The 14,743-nt window shown below is 53.5% G+C and overlaps 1 protein-coding gene across 1 annotated transcript; it reads right to left on the bottom strand.

The window, feature by feature from the left end:
• Window positions 1–1,166: 1,166 nt before the first annotated feature.
• On the bottom strand, window positions 1,167–13,152 carry LOC100147344 (cytochrome P450 4F3). Its single transcript, XM_070246533.1, has 10 exons — window positions 13,058–13,152; window positions 12,399–12,597; window positions 8,359–8,503; window positions 7,190–7,351; window positions 6,972–7,099; window positions 5,021–5,142; window positions 3,964–4,234; window positions 2,899–2,965; window positions 2,601–2,730; window positions 1,167–2,233 (listed from the first exon to the last, which is right to left on the bottom strand). Exons 2-10 carry the CDS (start codon window positions 12,594–12,596, stop codon window positions 2,146–2,148), a joined length of 1,311 nt encoding a protein of 436 aa, XP_070102634.1. The 5' UTR covers window position 12,597; window positions 13,058–13,152; the 3' UTR covers window positions 1,167–2,145.
• Between the last annotated feature and the right edge of the window lie 1,591 nt (window positions 13,153–14,743).

Raw genomic sequence — 14,743 nt, 5'->3', positions numbered from 1 at the left:
TTTCTATGTATAAGCAACAACCAATTAGAAAAGACAACAAGAGAGAAGATTATAATAATATTTATATAGAATACCTGGATTAAAATTGGCAAAAATCTGAAATCTGCATGTTCCTACTGAATTTATAAACTTCTCTCAATCCAAATAGAAGATATGATTCACCATAGCAACAAATATATCTAAGGATTAATTTAACAAAATGTGCATAAAATGTCTATGCAAAAATTTTAGACTCTATTAACAAACTAAAGATTTTTTGAATATCCAGAAACGGATATCCATTCCACACTCTGGGATAGTGTGTGTTAATATTGTGCAATAATCCATTTTCCACAGGCCAATCATACATTCAAGTCAACCAGTAGAATATATGCAATTCAAATGAAAATGTACCTGACATTTTAAAGAACTTGATAAACCTACTCCAAAATTGTTTCTGGGAAAATAAAAGGCGATGAAGAGCTAAGTCAATTTAAAATTGAAAGATTAAAAAGAAGAGGAACTCTACTGTATGTTAAGATTTATCACAAATATGCAGGAGTTAAAAAAACAGTGTAGCACCTCTGCAAGGAGAGGAAAATAGACCCATGGAACAGAATAGAAAGCTGAGAGACAGACACATGAATACGTGAAAACTTAACATCTAGTTAAGGAAACCCACAGAACCCTAGGGTATGGATGGAGGGAATGTCTGCAAAAGAAAATTCTGACAGATCTGACTTCATAAAAATTAGCCCAAAGTAGCCCAAAGAGATGTAAGGTACAACACAGTGAGTTTAATTAACAATACTGTATTATATATTTGAAAGCTGCTAAAAGAGTAGATCTTGAAAGTTCTCATCACAAGAAAGAAAAGTTTGTAACTGTGTGTGGTGATGGACGTTAACCAAACTTACTGTGTCAAGGATAACCCTAGTCTTCTCTGTAATGTCTCATTTAGTGCAATAAGAACTTGTTCTCACCGTGGTTTATGTCATTCAAAACCACTTTTCCAAAACTCATTCTTCAAGAAAAAGTAAAGAGTTCAAAGTTATACTTTTAATGTGCACACCTGAACTCCCACCTGGACAGAGACAGAAAGAGAGGAGTCATATAAATGTGGGTCTAAGGATAGATGTCTTCTAAAAGGAGGCACAGGAATTCATTGACAAGAGTTACCCACAGGGTGCAGATTAAGAAGGAAGTCCATTTTTATTGCAAATTCTTTTGCACTCTTCTTTTTTACTAAGTGCATAATTTTGGTTAAGTCTTGGATTAAAAACAATAAAAGTGTTTCTCCACCTCACAGGACCGCTGTGCTGAGCAAGACTTGGAGTGAACACTTCCTCCAAAACGCCTGTCCAGTCCAACATCTCCTCACCATCCCCCAGCCCCTGGCCTGGCTCAGGCCTCGAATCTCCTCCCTGGGCCCGATCCTACAGCTTGTCCTCTCCAGCAGGCCCCCCAGCCCTAGAAATCTCTCTCTGCTACCCAGATCTCACCTGTCCTCCTGCTGCTCAAACACTTTCCTTGGTTCTCCATTGCCTTTGAGTTAAAGATGGAGCCCTTAACATTTCACTAAAGTCTTCCACAACCGGCCTCTCCTGCCATCTCCCAGCCTCATCATCTCACCATGAGTCACTCTCTCTCTCTCTCATTCTCCCTCCCTTCCTCTCTCCTTCCCTTCCTTTGTCTCTCCATCCCCCACTCTCTTTCTCCCTCTCTTGCTCCCTCCTTCCCTCTCCTTTCTCTCTCTCTCCTTCCCCCTCCTCCATTCCCTCCCTCTCTCCCGCTCTTTGTCTCTCCCTCTCTGCTACCTTCCCTCCCCCTCTCCCTCTTCCTGTGCCCTTCCCCTCCCCATCACTTTTGCCCACACTATCTTCTTGACAGAACCGCACACAACTACACCCAAATGTCTACTGATCAGCATTCAAGGTCTCAGCTGAGAACTCTCTCCACCCTCAGTCTTGCCTATCTGCTCTGAACACAGGTCCTGCCCATGTGGACTGGGAGTGTCCTGACCTGGGACGATCCCCCTCCAGGCTGGGAGCTCCTGGAAGGCACAGGCCAGGTCTGGGTGCTTCCCGGGTCTCCAGGACACAGGATAGGGCTGGGAAGAGTTGGGGACGGCACAGAGTTGGGGATGGGCAGGCAGTATGGCAGTGTTCACTGAATGGGGACTGGGTGGATGAAGGAGCAGGTGTTCATGGACAAGAGTTGAGTGACTTCAATCCTCAGGTGTCCCCTGTGAACACTGGACTGAACAATATGATAGGAGTTAGGAGCCCAGCAAGCATCCAGGCGGTGAAGATGTTTGAAAGAATGTGATTTCAGAGAGAAAAGTAAGGGAGCAGAAGGGAGGTTCACTCTCTGAACAGGTTCTAAGGGGCATGATCTGCCCTCACACATTGCACTAATTCTCTTGCCGTCCAGATCTTCTACCCAGAAGGCTGTAACCTGTCCTTAGAGACCCGGGCTGGGTACCTGACCCCACCTCTGGGCTCTGCTCCTATTCCCACTAAGCAAAAATCACAGAATGGACGAAAAGACCTTCCCACTCCCAGCTGGGGCGCAGAGCCAGCAGAGGGTGTCAGGAATAGACCATGTGCACCTGCACTCACCACTCAATCTCTTTAGGCTCGCGGTCCCTCAGGAGCTCTCGCACCTCCTGCCGGCACCGCTCCTGGTGCTCCGGGTGCCTCGCGAGGTTGTACAGGACCCAGGCGAGGCCGCTGGCTGTGGTGTCATGTCCTGAGAGGCAGCCAGACAAGTTTGGGTTTCTGGGAGGCTTCAGCACCAGAAGGTGGACAGCGTCCTTACATTGAGGCCCTCAGGGAGGATGGGGGACTATGGGCTGGTCCAGGGGCCACCAGCCAAGTCCCTGGGATAGAGAAACCCCTGCCCCTTCTGTAATCTCACCCGCAAACATAAAGGTGTCAGCTTCAGCTCGGATGTCCTCATCTGACAGTTCCTTCCCATCTTCATCCTGGAGAGAAAGCAAGACCCCCCACATCACCGGCTCCTAGGGGCCCTGAGACAATCTCTGAAGCTCCATCATCCACCCAGGAACCCAAGCCAACCCTGCACTCCTGGACCTTCCTTGGTCCCTATCCCCAGAGGCCCCACCCCACAGGCCTCCTCCTTGGCATCCTTGCCTCCTCTCTTGTCCCTGGTGGGAGGAATCAATGATCCATGAACATTTCCATGGTTCTACGTGATGAAGGCTTTCTGAGAAAAATATATTGGCAACCCAAGCTGCAGGATGATTGACTGGCAACTTGCCTTGGAAGTTAGACATTGAGCATCGCTCCAGAGCCATTTGCTCACGTTGTTGGATGGTAGATCCAGAGATTCCTTATCTCCCCTGGAGATAACCCTACAGAACCTACAGACTTTGCCTTCTCACTGAAGATCTGCTTATATTCCAGAAGATTCTCCTTCTCCTCCTCTCCTTGTCTCTCTCACCATTAGGAAGAAGGGACAGATGAGTCAGCTGTCCTAAGTTCCAAGGTTCATACTGTGGGTGCACCTCTCTCGTGATGCAAGCATGGCTGCATGCACAGGTAAAAACATCACGCCACCCTCACAGGAACTTGGAAATTGGGAACCAGAGCCACACTTCTGCTCTGGCTACTGTTACTGCTGTGAGCAATAAGTGGGCTGCTCTGAGCCAGGGTTCTGACATAGATATAATATATATATATTAGACTTCATAAGTTAGTCATATGTATATCTGTATATGACTAACTTATTAAGTAGAGTAAAGTCTCAGGCCCTGCCCAGCATCAGTTTCACACTTAACAGCTCCCCAGAGCCTGCATTCCACACAGTCATCTCTAAAACATACCCCTGACCCATCCCTCCCGTCCTCAAGCACCTTCCATGGCTCCCCACTTCCCTCTGGGTCAGGTCCAAGTTCTTCTATCTCGCATTTGAAATCAAGGTGCATTCTACTTCTTGAATTCAGGTCCCAGAGAAGCCCACCTTAGCCAGCAGGAGCACATCGATGAAGTCCAAAGTCTTGACCTTAGCCTTGGCCTTGAGGAGGTCATCAAGACCCTGATCAGGGAGGGTGCGGCGCCGCTCCTGGATGACAGAATCTGTGAAGTCATGCACCAGGCGGCAGGCCCTACGGAAGCGCCGTCCGTCACTGGTGAGGTGGTACAGGAAGTCCATGTGCAGGGTGATCTGCTGGTGCTGCTTTGTCACAAGGGCACTGAGCTCCAAGATGGCAGCAATATATTCACTAGGCTTCCTGCAGGATGTGGGCATGAAGGGAGGCAACAACTTAGCTCACCTGAAGCCCAGGAAGCACCTCCCACCAGAAGCCAGGTCCGACAGCCCATGGGGAAACTGAGTCTCCAGGAACAGATGGCCCCACAGATGGATGGTGGGGAGGATCCAGGAGACATGACTCTCCAGTCTTTCTTCTCTCCCTGCTTCCTAGTCTCTGTGAGCTGCCTCCATGTGCCAGGTGCCCAGGGCACAGCTGAGACATCACGCTTCTCTCCTCTCTCTCCTACCAATATCTGCCCCTTCTCCTTCCAAAACCGTCCACACAGCTCAGACCTTGTCCTCTCCCAACTGACAATGGACCTAGCCTCCTCCTGAGTCTCCATGCATCCAGTGTCAACACCACCTGTGTCTACACAAGTCTTCTCTAGAGTCAGACGTCCAAGCTCAGCTTGACCCTCATCTGCTCAAACACCTTCCATGGTTCCCTGGACACCTCAAGCAAGTTGATAGCGCTTTGCCTAGCTTTTCAATGTCATTAAGATCTACCCCCACCTATACCTCCAACCCCATTTCCCAGGTGTCTCCTTACTGTTGCACACACTCTGCTCATCCTAGCCTCCTGTCCTGTATTAAACATTTCTAACTACCTGAAAATATTGCTCTTTCCCTTTTCCATTCCCCCATTCAGTGTCCAGCTTGGACCCTTGTCACCCAGGAAGGCCCTTCTGATTGCCAGGGTCAGTCTTCCCCCATCTATTCCCTTGCATCTATAGAGCGTGTTCCCTGGCCCTGGGCAAGGACTCACTCCTGGCAGTTACTGTCGAAACTGAAGACACATTTCTGCAGACTGTCGAGGGTCATGAGGCTGATGTGCTCAAACATGTCCAGATGGGCACTGCCCTCCGAGGCCAGGCGCTTCCACTTGGCCTGGACAGAGAAGCGGCAGAGCCAGGGCTGGGACTGGCCTCCCCTCAGCCCCGCCCCAACCCAACACCAGGATGGGCTCCCCAGACCCGGCCTCTTGAACCCAAGCACCTGTCCTGTGGAGGACCAGGCATGAGTGGGAGTGGACGCTGTTACTGTGAGGACATGAAGACCCCACGGCTGGGAGTCAGGAGACCTGCATTCCAGTCCTGGCTCTGCCTGTTACACTCTGTGCACCCTTGGCCAGCTCATTGCCTTCCTCTGGGCTCCACTTGTCAAATCCTCAGTGACAGGTCAGATGACCTGCTTTTGTGTCAGACAAACCAGGTTGGAATCCCAGCTCCGCTTGTTAGCTCACTTGCCGTCTGTGTGAACTCAAGCAACTCCCTAACCTCTCTCAGCTTCAGTTTCACCATCTGCAATGGGGAAAAAGAATCTCCACCTCACAGGGACATGAAAATTAAATTAGACAGCACACGTCATGGAATTGCCATGTAACTTCTAGCATATAGAATGTGCTCAATAAATGCTAGCTTTCATCATCCTATTGTTATAAATTGGCTAGGATACTGTCCCCTATGTTGGTAGCGGTAGTCTTCCATGGGCCCTGAGCACCCTGCACATTCTTGCTGGGTATGCCAAAAACATGTTTTTTACCTGGGCCATTTCTCAGAGTTGTGTTTGCAGCAAACAACATTGAGGGAAGAGGAAATGTCTCCCCCCGGGCACATATCAGGCTTGCTTCCTATTGCTATGAAACTCACACAGTCCCTAAACCTAGTGCTCCTCCTGTGCATTGCAACATACTGCATGAGCAGGCATCCGTGGAAGCCCACCTGTGTTGTCCTCATGGGATTTGGGGACATGGAGAAAGAATGCAAACCAACAATAGGCACGTGCCGTTTGCTGAGCCATGAGTAATAAACTGTCCTTTGTCTCTGGTTCAGGAGTCTCATGTCTTCTGGCAGGATCCACAAAACAGTAATGAGCTTACTTGTTAGCTCGCAAGTGTGGAAAAGTCCCAGGCGCTTCACAAAACCCCCACGTCCAAGGCTTCACCTCCCTACATCCACCCTTTGCAATGTGCCTGTGAACTTCCATGAGGAGAAGGCACCCATTTCACCACCCTTTCATTCTGGGCTGGCCTTTGGACTTGCTTTGGCCAATGTGGTAAAAATGATGAGTGATCATCCTAAACCTTCAGCTCAAGAGGCATTGCAGCTTCCTCTCAGCCTCTCGGAACCCGGCCTCTGCCGTGTGAACAGCCTGAAATGCCTTCTGGAGGGAGGGAACCACACGAGAGGATTGTCCCAGCTGAGAGCATCCTAGACCAGCCTGCAGCCAACCAGGCCCCAAACACGTGAGAGGACTGAGCCCAGAACAGCAAAGTACCTGACCCACAAGTGACCACAGATACATGAGTGACCCCATCCACGTCCAGAAGAAGCAGCTCACTGACTCGTAGACTTGTTAGCAATAATGAAACCTTATATATTGAAAAGTGGCTTGTTACTCCATATTCAGGACTCAACATGCAATATTCATCACTATCGTCAACAGTGTCTCAGGATTCCAAGGCTTCTGAGAGGGAAACATAGAAACTAGCACATGAGCACCTACTATGTGCCAGGGACAGGAGTCCATTACGTCATCTTGATCACCCTGCAAAGTGAGGCTCATTATCCCCAGTTTACAGCTGAGGAAACCGAGGCTCAGAAGGGAGAAGCAATGGCCCCAAAGCTACCCAGAAGAGCCAGAATTCCAGACAAGATGTCTCTGAGCCCCCATTGCCCCCGAGGCTCCAGGTAGGAGCTTGGGTTCAAGAGACTCACATGCATGATGTTCACACTGTCATTGAAAATCCTCACGTAGGACTTCAGGATGTTGAAGTGGAAGGCGGGTGTCAGCATGCGGCGGTGCCTGCTCCACTTGTCCCCACCACTCAGCAGGAGCCCATCCCCTGGTAGGGGCAGCCACAGAGAGTGAGCAAGGGAGGGCCTTCCCCTGGCCCCCAAGGTTGTCCCCAATCCCCTCACACGCAGTTACTCACCCAGCCAGGGCTTCAGGAATCTGTAGAAGACCATGTCCTTAGGCGCGATGGCAGCTGACATGAGAGATAAGCCATCAGGGGCCATGGAGCGGGGGAGGGGAGGGCCTTTTGAGGCAAGGTGGGGCCCCAGCCAGACGTGTGCACTCCCCCTCCATGCCCAGCCTAGACGGAGTGGGGCAAGAGCAGAGGAAGCTGGGAGGAGGGGCGAGGTGAAGGGGGAGCACACCAGGCTGCACTGTAGAGTAGAGCAAGGGCAGATGCCACAGACGCACCCCTACGTGCTTAGATGCATCCCAACATGGCACAACGTGCCCCAGCATGGCTCAGCATGGCTCCTACAGGTTCCAAGATGTTCTAAACACCCGAGCACAGCCCAGCACTCTACAAAACACCTTCACAGGGACCTGGGACACTGTGTCTGCCCAACTCTCACATCTCCTGGGACAGCTGACATGGCCTCACCATGCACTAACATGTCCTGACATGAAACAACATGCATGACACACCCTGACATCACACAACGTGCTCTGACATGGACCCGAAGACATGACCTCAGCATGTCCTACAGACAGGACTTAAACGCAGTCCCATTAATGTCACAGACGTGGACCAGTTGTGATCCAGAAATATGCTAAGACCTGCCTCAGACAAGACTCATATAAGGTCTCAGGCATTTCTCTCAGGGACCCGGGTCGCAGAGATCAGACAAACCCCAAACGTAACCCAGACACGACCAGCAGGAGAACCAGACACACTCAGGCGGCATCAGACAAGACCCAGACAGACTCCAACATGCCTCGATGTCCCTGACCACAGCTGAGCCCTAGACATGACTGAGACCATCGCCACTTGATCCAAGGAGTAAACATATAGCAGCTGTAACCAAATATAACATATACCACGTGTAACCAAGTGTAACATATACCAGCTGTAACTAGGACCCAGGTGGAAATGCAAATGTGACCAGACGGGCCATACAGCAGACATCACACAGACACAGCCTCGGCATGAGCAGACACAACCAGCGGTCAGGCAAGTGGGGATCTAGGTAAGACAGAGGCAGTGTGATCTCCACCATGGCCCCTCCTGTCTGCACCGGGTCGCCTGCCCAGCTGAAGGCAGCACAGAGACCTCAGCAGCAGGCAAGCTGTGGCCAGTGGGGTGTCTACCTGGAGCAAAGAGCACCGGCTTGATGCAGGTGGGGTGGAAGATGCGGATGACCGCATGCCAGGGCCCCACCCACCAGCAGCACACGTCCCCATAGGTCCTCGCCAGGTCCTGTGTGTACAGGAGACCTTCCTCCGAGCTCCGAATCTGGAGAGGAACAAAGAGGAACTGAACCACCCTTCCAGGTGGCCAGAGGGAAGGACCTGCAGAGCAGAGACCCAGACCTGAGCCCCGTGAATCCCACCCAGCAGCTCATCCTCCTCCTGGGATCCCTCCCCACACCTTCCATACACGACAATTGAGGTGCCTCAGTTACAGGGACAGAAAGGGTCCTTCCCCATTTGAATCCCGAATCCGTGTTCACCTGACTTGTCTCCTATCCCCGTTTTCTGGATAAGGAGACTGAGGCTCTGAACGATATGAACTCACTTGCCCACAGCCTTCCAGGTCGTAAGTGGTGTGCCTGAGACCTGAGCCCAGGTCTGTCTGAATCCAGGGCCTGAGTTCTTAACCATCAAACTGCCTTGAACCCCAGAACAATAGCTCTGAGAACCCTATGCCTGCCGATCTGGGCAATCGGAGTCACAGTGACTGCATGAGGAACTGGTCCTGTGACCTAAGCAGGCAAACTAAAGCGAGTCCTGCAGCTCTTCCTGGAACTGTTGGGAACGAGCTCGTGTTTCCATGGGAGCTGAGCTTCTGGGACTCATCTTGACCAGCGTGAGAGTGAAGCCATCACAGAGGGACACGGAACTAACAGACGAAGACCGACTCCTGATGACACTGTCTGAGACCTGGATCCAGCCGTGCCTGAAGACAAGATCCCTGACCTGAACAGTCAGTCGATTCCCTTTCTTTGCTTAGACCATACAGGGTAGAGATTCCACCACTCACAGCTGAAAGAGACTGGCAGCCAGAGAGAGCCAGGGACCTGCCTAGAGTCGCCCAGCATTTTGGTGTTGGAGCCAAGGTCCCTGTCAGCTGCTGCCTGTTCCCCTGTTCAGCCTGGCCTGTCTGGAAGTGAGAAAGGCAGGGGGCAGCAGAAGGGAACCTGGCTGGGGTGGGGTCTCCTTGGGGCGATTCCTGGGGCCTGGAGCAGGAGGGCCATGAGCTTGAAGAGGACAAGCCACAGGAGGGAGTGGAAGGAATCAACCCATCAAAGGTGGACATCATGAAAATAGCAGCCCAGATCCTGCACCAGCCTCAAGCCCTCAAGCTCTGGCCTGGGGGTGGACGGGGTTGAGGCCAGGCCTGGCATGGGGCCTCGGATGCTATCTTGCCCACTGCACCCCTCTGCCCTCTGCTTTAGAAAATTTCTGCTCATTGTTTCAGACCCAGTTGCAGAAACTCCTGCTCCAGGAAGCCTTCCAGCCTGGCCCCACAGAGACCTTGCTTCTCCTCTGCGCTGCCTCACTCCTCTCCTTCCAGCCCATTCCTCACCACTCGAGGTCGGGGATCTCTCTGTCTAGACCTGTCTTCTAAGAGTGAGGATCCCCCAGGACAAGAACTTGCACTGAGGCCTCTTGGGGCCCCAGGGGTGCCCAGGACAGCAGGGCAGGGGGCAAACAGCAGTGGAGGGAGGATTGGTGAGATGGGGGTTGGTGAAAACAGGAAGGAAAGAGGAAGACAACTGAGAGGAGAGGGGCAGAGGGCCAGGGTCCTGCAGGGGCTGCACAGAAGCTTGCAGGGAGAAGCTAGGAGCCCTCGGATGCACCACGGTGCCACCACCACAAGCTCTGCGTGGGTACCTGAGGCGCAGAGGACAGTCGGGACCATGTCGGGGTGGCAGAGAGTGACAAGGGGCATGACGGGGCCCACCCAGGTCACAGATCCCTGGGGGTAGTTGGCCACCAGCTGAGTAACAACTCTCATGCCTTGCTCAGTGGGGGTGACCTGCAAGCAAGGAGGGGCCATCACTCCCCAGAAGCAGCCACGGCATGTCCCCCCTGCAGCCTCTGCAGTGGACACTGTGTCCAGATTCCGCACGGATGGGGGAATTCTGGCTTCCTGCTGCTCCTTTCCTCTCAGGGTAGGAGGGTCCCTGAGGCCTCTCCAAGTCCCAAGGGAGCAACCAGGGCACAGGGAGAAGACACGCTCTGCACACAGAGGCCGACCTTGGCTCCAGAAGATGGATTTCCCTCATCCTGGGAGTGATTGCATCCCCGGGGCGGCCACATGGGGAGGCGCTCAAGGGGGAGGTTTGTGGGCAGGAGGGTGGACTCAGGACCTGTCCCTGGGCCAAGTGTCTCTCACCTGCTTTAATATCCTGCTTCTCCAAACAGACTCCACTGCCTCGAGTAGTGATGTTTGCAGACCCAGGACATTTCAGTCCTGGCAGCACCAGCAGACACACAGGAGCTCTGTCCATCACTCAAGAGGGCAGCTCCCACCGATGAACCCCTTATGAAGCTGGCCACTGTGCACACTGCATCCTGTCTGTCTCTCTAGCTCTCACACTGCGTCCTGTCTGTCTCTCTGTCTCTCATAATGCATCCTGTCTCTCTATCTCTTCTGAACCTATGTACACACACATATCTTGAAATTTCCCATGAAAATACTCAGACCTCCAAGAGGAGAAACAGTGGTGTATGGCTCCCAGTAATGTGAATTCCCTAGTCCATCCTGCAATCCAAGCCTGAAAAATAGCCCCAGAGTTTTCAGGTAGTTGAACTTTTCACCTGTGACCCCTCCCTGCTCCCAAGGATGCTGAGACAAACACTCAAAGCACTTCAACGAATTGACCCAGAGAGGAATAGTCACTCAGCCAAGGTAACACAGTGAGGGAGCTGGACGTGGGAAGACTGTCCATGACCAGCCCCCACAGCTCAGCCCTCAGAGGAGGAGGCAGACCTGCAGGAACCACGGCATTCCCGCTGCCCCCAGGGCCCAGAGAACATCCCAAGACCCAGAATCCCAGGAATGCCTCACAATGAGCTTCGGAACATCCCCCTTCTGAACTTTGTCACGAGAACAGTGAAATCACAGGAAGTGCTCCCCTGAGCTGCAGCTCTCGCCCCCCGGGAAGGGAAGGAAAGTTGTACTCATCCCTCAGCTGGTCCAGAGGACAGGAGGAGTAGGCAGTCAGCTCTGTGGCCATGACGGAGACGGGTAAAGGCACGTTCTCCACCCAGGTCCTCAACACTTGCTGTGAGTGCCCGCTGTCCACCCGCCCCTGGGCTGGCCCTGCCATGTCTGCTACCAGAGCTGCCATTGAGGTGGAGAGATAGATAATAAGTACTTGGACAATTAACGTTTAATTAAGCATGAGCAGGATCAAGTGAAAGGTGAAGGCCTGGGTGTGGGCAGGCAGCGGAACAGGCCTCTGAAAGGGAAGTGAGTGGCCTAGTTCCTCCAGGTTGGGCAACGGGGCCCATTGAGACATCTTGGGGGGAAGAGGCAGATGAGAGGAAGGGGTCCCAGGAAGGGGTGGGGAGCTGTGCCCAGTGGGTGGGGGTGGGGAGGCCATAGCTAATTCGTGTGTGGCAACTGCAGCCCAGCATGAGCAGACTCAAGGAAACGGGCCAGGCAGAGCCGACTCTGGACAGTGCCCCCAAGGCCATCTCAAGCTCAGCGGTGCAGACTGGGAATGCCAGGGGGTCACACTCTGTGCAGCCCGCCCTGGGAGCCCCTCAGAGCTGCACTGATGGATCCAGAGCAGGCTCAGGGTGGGGGACAAGGACGTGGGAGACTCTCAGAGCTGCACTGATGGATCCAGAGCAGGTTTGGGGTGGGGACAAGGACGTGGGAGCCCCTCAGAGCTGCACTGATGGATCCAGAGCAGGCTTGGGGTGGGGGACAAGGATGTGGGAGACTCTCAGAGCTGCACTGATGGATCCAGAGCAGGCTTGGGGTGGGGACAAGGACGTGGCAAAGGCGTGGGATGGCAGAGCAGAGGAACTAGTGAGTGAGCAAGGAGGGGCCGCCTGGGCCTCCCTCTCACTTCCGCTCTCCTAGACCACAGCCCAACCCTGAGCCCCATTCCTGACCCCTCAGGAAGTCGATCCACCCTGACTCCCCAGACCCCTCCTGCTGCCACACTAACCAGGCCTAGGTGACCCCAAAACCAGTTCCGTTTGGGGGGCTGCGGGAAGCATCGCAGGCGGTGAACAATGTCATAGAAGGTGTAGGTCCAGGCCAGGACGCGGGCCAGGAGCCAGGAGGCCCCGACCAGCAACAGGAGCAGCCACGGGGAGGCTGCCACAGGCCCGAGTCCCAGCCAGGACAGGCTCAGCTGCGGCATCCTGCAGGGCACACAGGGTGGAGGGTGAGCTCCTGGGGCCCAGGAAAAGCCAGGTGTTGGTGAGCTCGAGGCACAGACAGACAGCTCACAAAGAGAGCGAGGACCAAGGGTGTGAGGGGCAGGACAGGGAGGGGCAGGGATGGCGAGGGCTGGGGCCAGGGCAGGGAGGGCTCAGAGAAGGGCGCAGAGAGGGGAGGGAGTCCATGGAAATCCAGAGGGAGAGGAAGAAACAGACAGGCAGGCAGACAGACAGAGACACAGAGACAGACAGAGGAGAAGAGATAAAGAGGAAGAGAGACTAAGGAGGAAAGGCACAAACTGAATCAGTGGCAGGTTGCCAGAGGCGCCAGTTACAGGAAACCACCATCTCAGGCCAACTCACTCCCTGGAGCCACCCCTGCCCTGGGCAGCGCCCTCCCCACCCCAGGCCAGCACCTCCAGCCCTGGACCCCAGCCCGCACCTCCTGTCTGCAGCTGCACACAGCTCCTCTCCCCTGCTCCTGGGAAGTCTCGGCCCCTGGGCCCTGACCTGGGGAGGCTGGCAGGGCCAGGCTGGGCCAGCCAATCCCCACACACCTGCTTACTTCCTCCCCACCTGACCACAGGCCCAGATGGAGGTGGGGGAGGGGAGCCAGTGTTGTCAAGAGAGGCCTATGAACAAGCTCACGGTCACACAGCATGGATGCTGGCTCCTCAGTACTCAGCACCTTCCTCGTGGGGTGGAGGGGGAAATTTGGGGGGCAGGCAAAGATGACTCTGGACCCCAAGTTTACAGCTGCCCCTGCCCTTCCCAGTCCAAGGTGTGGGAGGTGAAAGGTTACAATTGAGAGTTCAGGTGCCAGGTCAGCAAGGCCAGGCCAAACCTTGTCCCCACACATCTCCTGGGCTCTTGTCCACATGAGGGGCCAGGAGGGAGTCATGCACTGTTTCTTGGTGCAGAATCAGGAAGCTCAGACACAGGGAGCCTCTGGCCCCAGGACGGCACAGCCTGGCAGGAAGTCAAGACCTACCCCCAGGTAGCCCAGGGCCTGGGTTGAGACATGAGTGCTGGGAACGGGAACGAAGCCCCCAGCCTCGTGGGGCTCACCCACACCAGACTCTGGGGTAAGGAGCCCCGTCAGGCGAGGGCATGTGGAGGAGTGGGGGGTGAGGCTGCAGGGGGTCATGAGAGCACGGGATACAGACAGCGGAGGGCAGAGCTGAGAGAGCCTGGGTGGAGTCCTGCCCGTCCTCACTCTGACCGTGGGCTGTGCCGGCCCTCTCTGGGCTCAGGGTTCCATCTGGGAAATGGGATGTCAGATGAGGGCCTGAGGGGGGCAGAGGAGGGTTCCACAGGAAGGTGAGAAGGATCGGGAGCCCCAAAAAGACGGTGTGAAGGAAAAGGGCAGGTAACTAGTCCTTGTTCTGCTGTGTGCCAATACTCCACATAAAGTAGACCTACTCTGTGCAGAGGACAGTATGTAAAGGGTGCCTACTATGTGCTGGATACCTCACAAAGCATCCCTACAGCCTGTCAGGAGCTCTACATAAAGCATGCCTGATGGATTGTATTAGTTTTGTTGGTGACATGTTGTAGTCTACACAGAAGTCGACTATAATGATGTACTCCTGAAAGTTATAAAATGTTATAAACCAATGTTACTTTAATAAAAGATGCCTACTGTGTGTCAGGTGTTCTACATAAAGTACATTTACTCTGTACAAAGTACTTTAGATAAAGCATGCCTACTTTGTTCCGAGTACTCTAGAAAAAGTGTACCTACTATGTGCCCAGTACTCAACTTAAATCCTCTCTACTGTATGCCAGGTGTTCTACATAAGGCATTCCTACTGTGTGCTGGATACTCTACACAAAGCATCCCTACTGTGTGCAGGGTACTATATGTGAAATGCTCCTCCCATGTGTCAGGTGACATACATAAGGTAAACCTACTGTGTGCCAGATGTCCTGTCAGCAGGATAAAGCATCACCCTCCCCTCAATCTCTGGGCCAGCACCCTGGGATCAGGCAGAGAGACCCAGGCAATGCATCTGCTTGAGGGAAGATGCCGACTTAACTCAAGAGTGAACGGAGGCACAGAGGGGGCAAGACTCGAGCCCAAGTTGCAGGGCTGGTCATGCTCCCATGCCCAAGCCTTTCCCTCTGC

This window comes from Equus caballus, chromosome 21 (assembly GCF_041296265.1).
Source record: "Equus caballus isolate H_3958 breed thoroughbred chromosome 21, TB-T2T, whole genome shotgun sequence".
Lineage (NCBI taxonomy): Eukaryota > Metazoa > Chordata > Mammalia > Perissodactyla > Equidae > Equus > Equus caballus.
This window is presented reverse-complemented; position numbering and strand designations above follow the sequence as displayed.

Coding starts and splice junctions, on each gene's coding strand:
- LOC100147344 (XM_070246533.1), bottom strand. CDS start 12,596: ATGCCGCAGCTGAGCCTGTCCTGGCTGGGACTCGGGCCTGTGGCAGCC. Junction 8,504..12,398: donor TTTGGGGTCACCTAGGCCTG/GTTAGTGTGGCA, acceptor GTTCCTCTCCAG/ATTCGGAGCTCGGAGGAAGG. Junction 4,235..5,020: donor TTCGACAGTAACTGCCAGGA/GTGAGTCCTTGC, acceptor CACATCCTGCAG/GAAGCCTAGTGAATATATTG.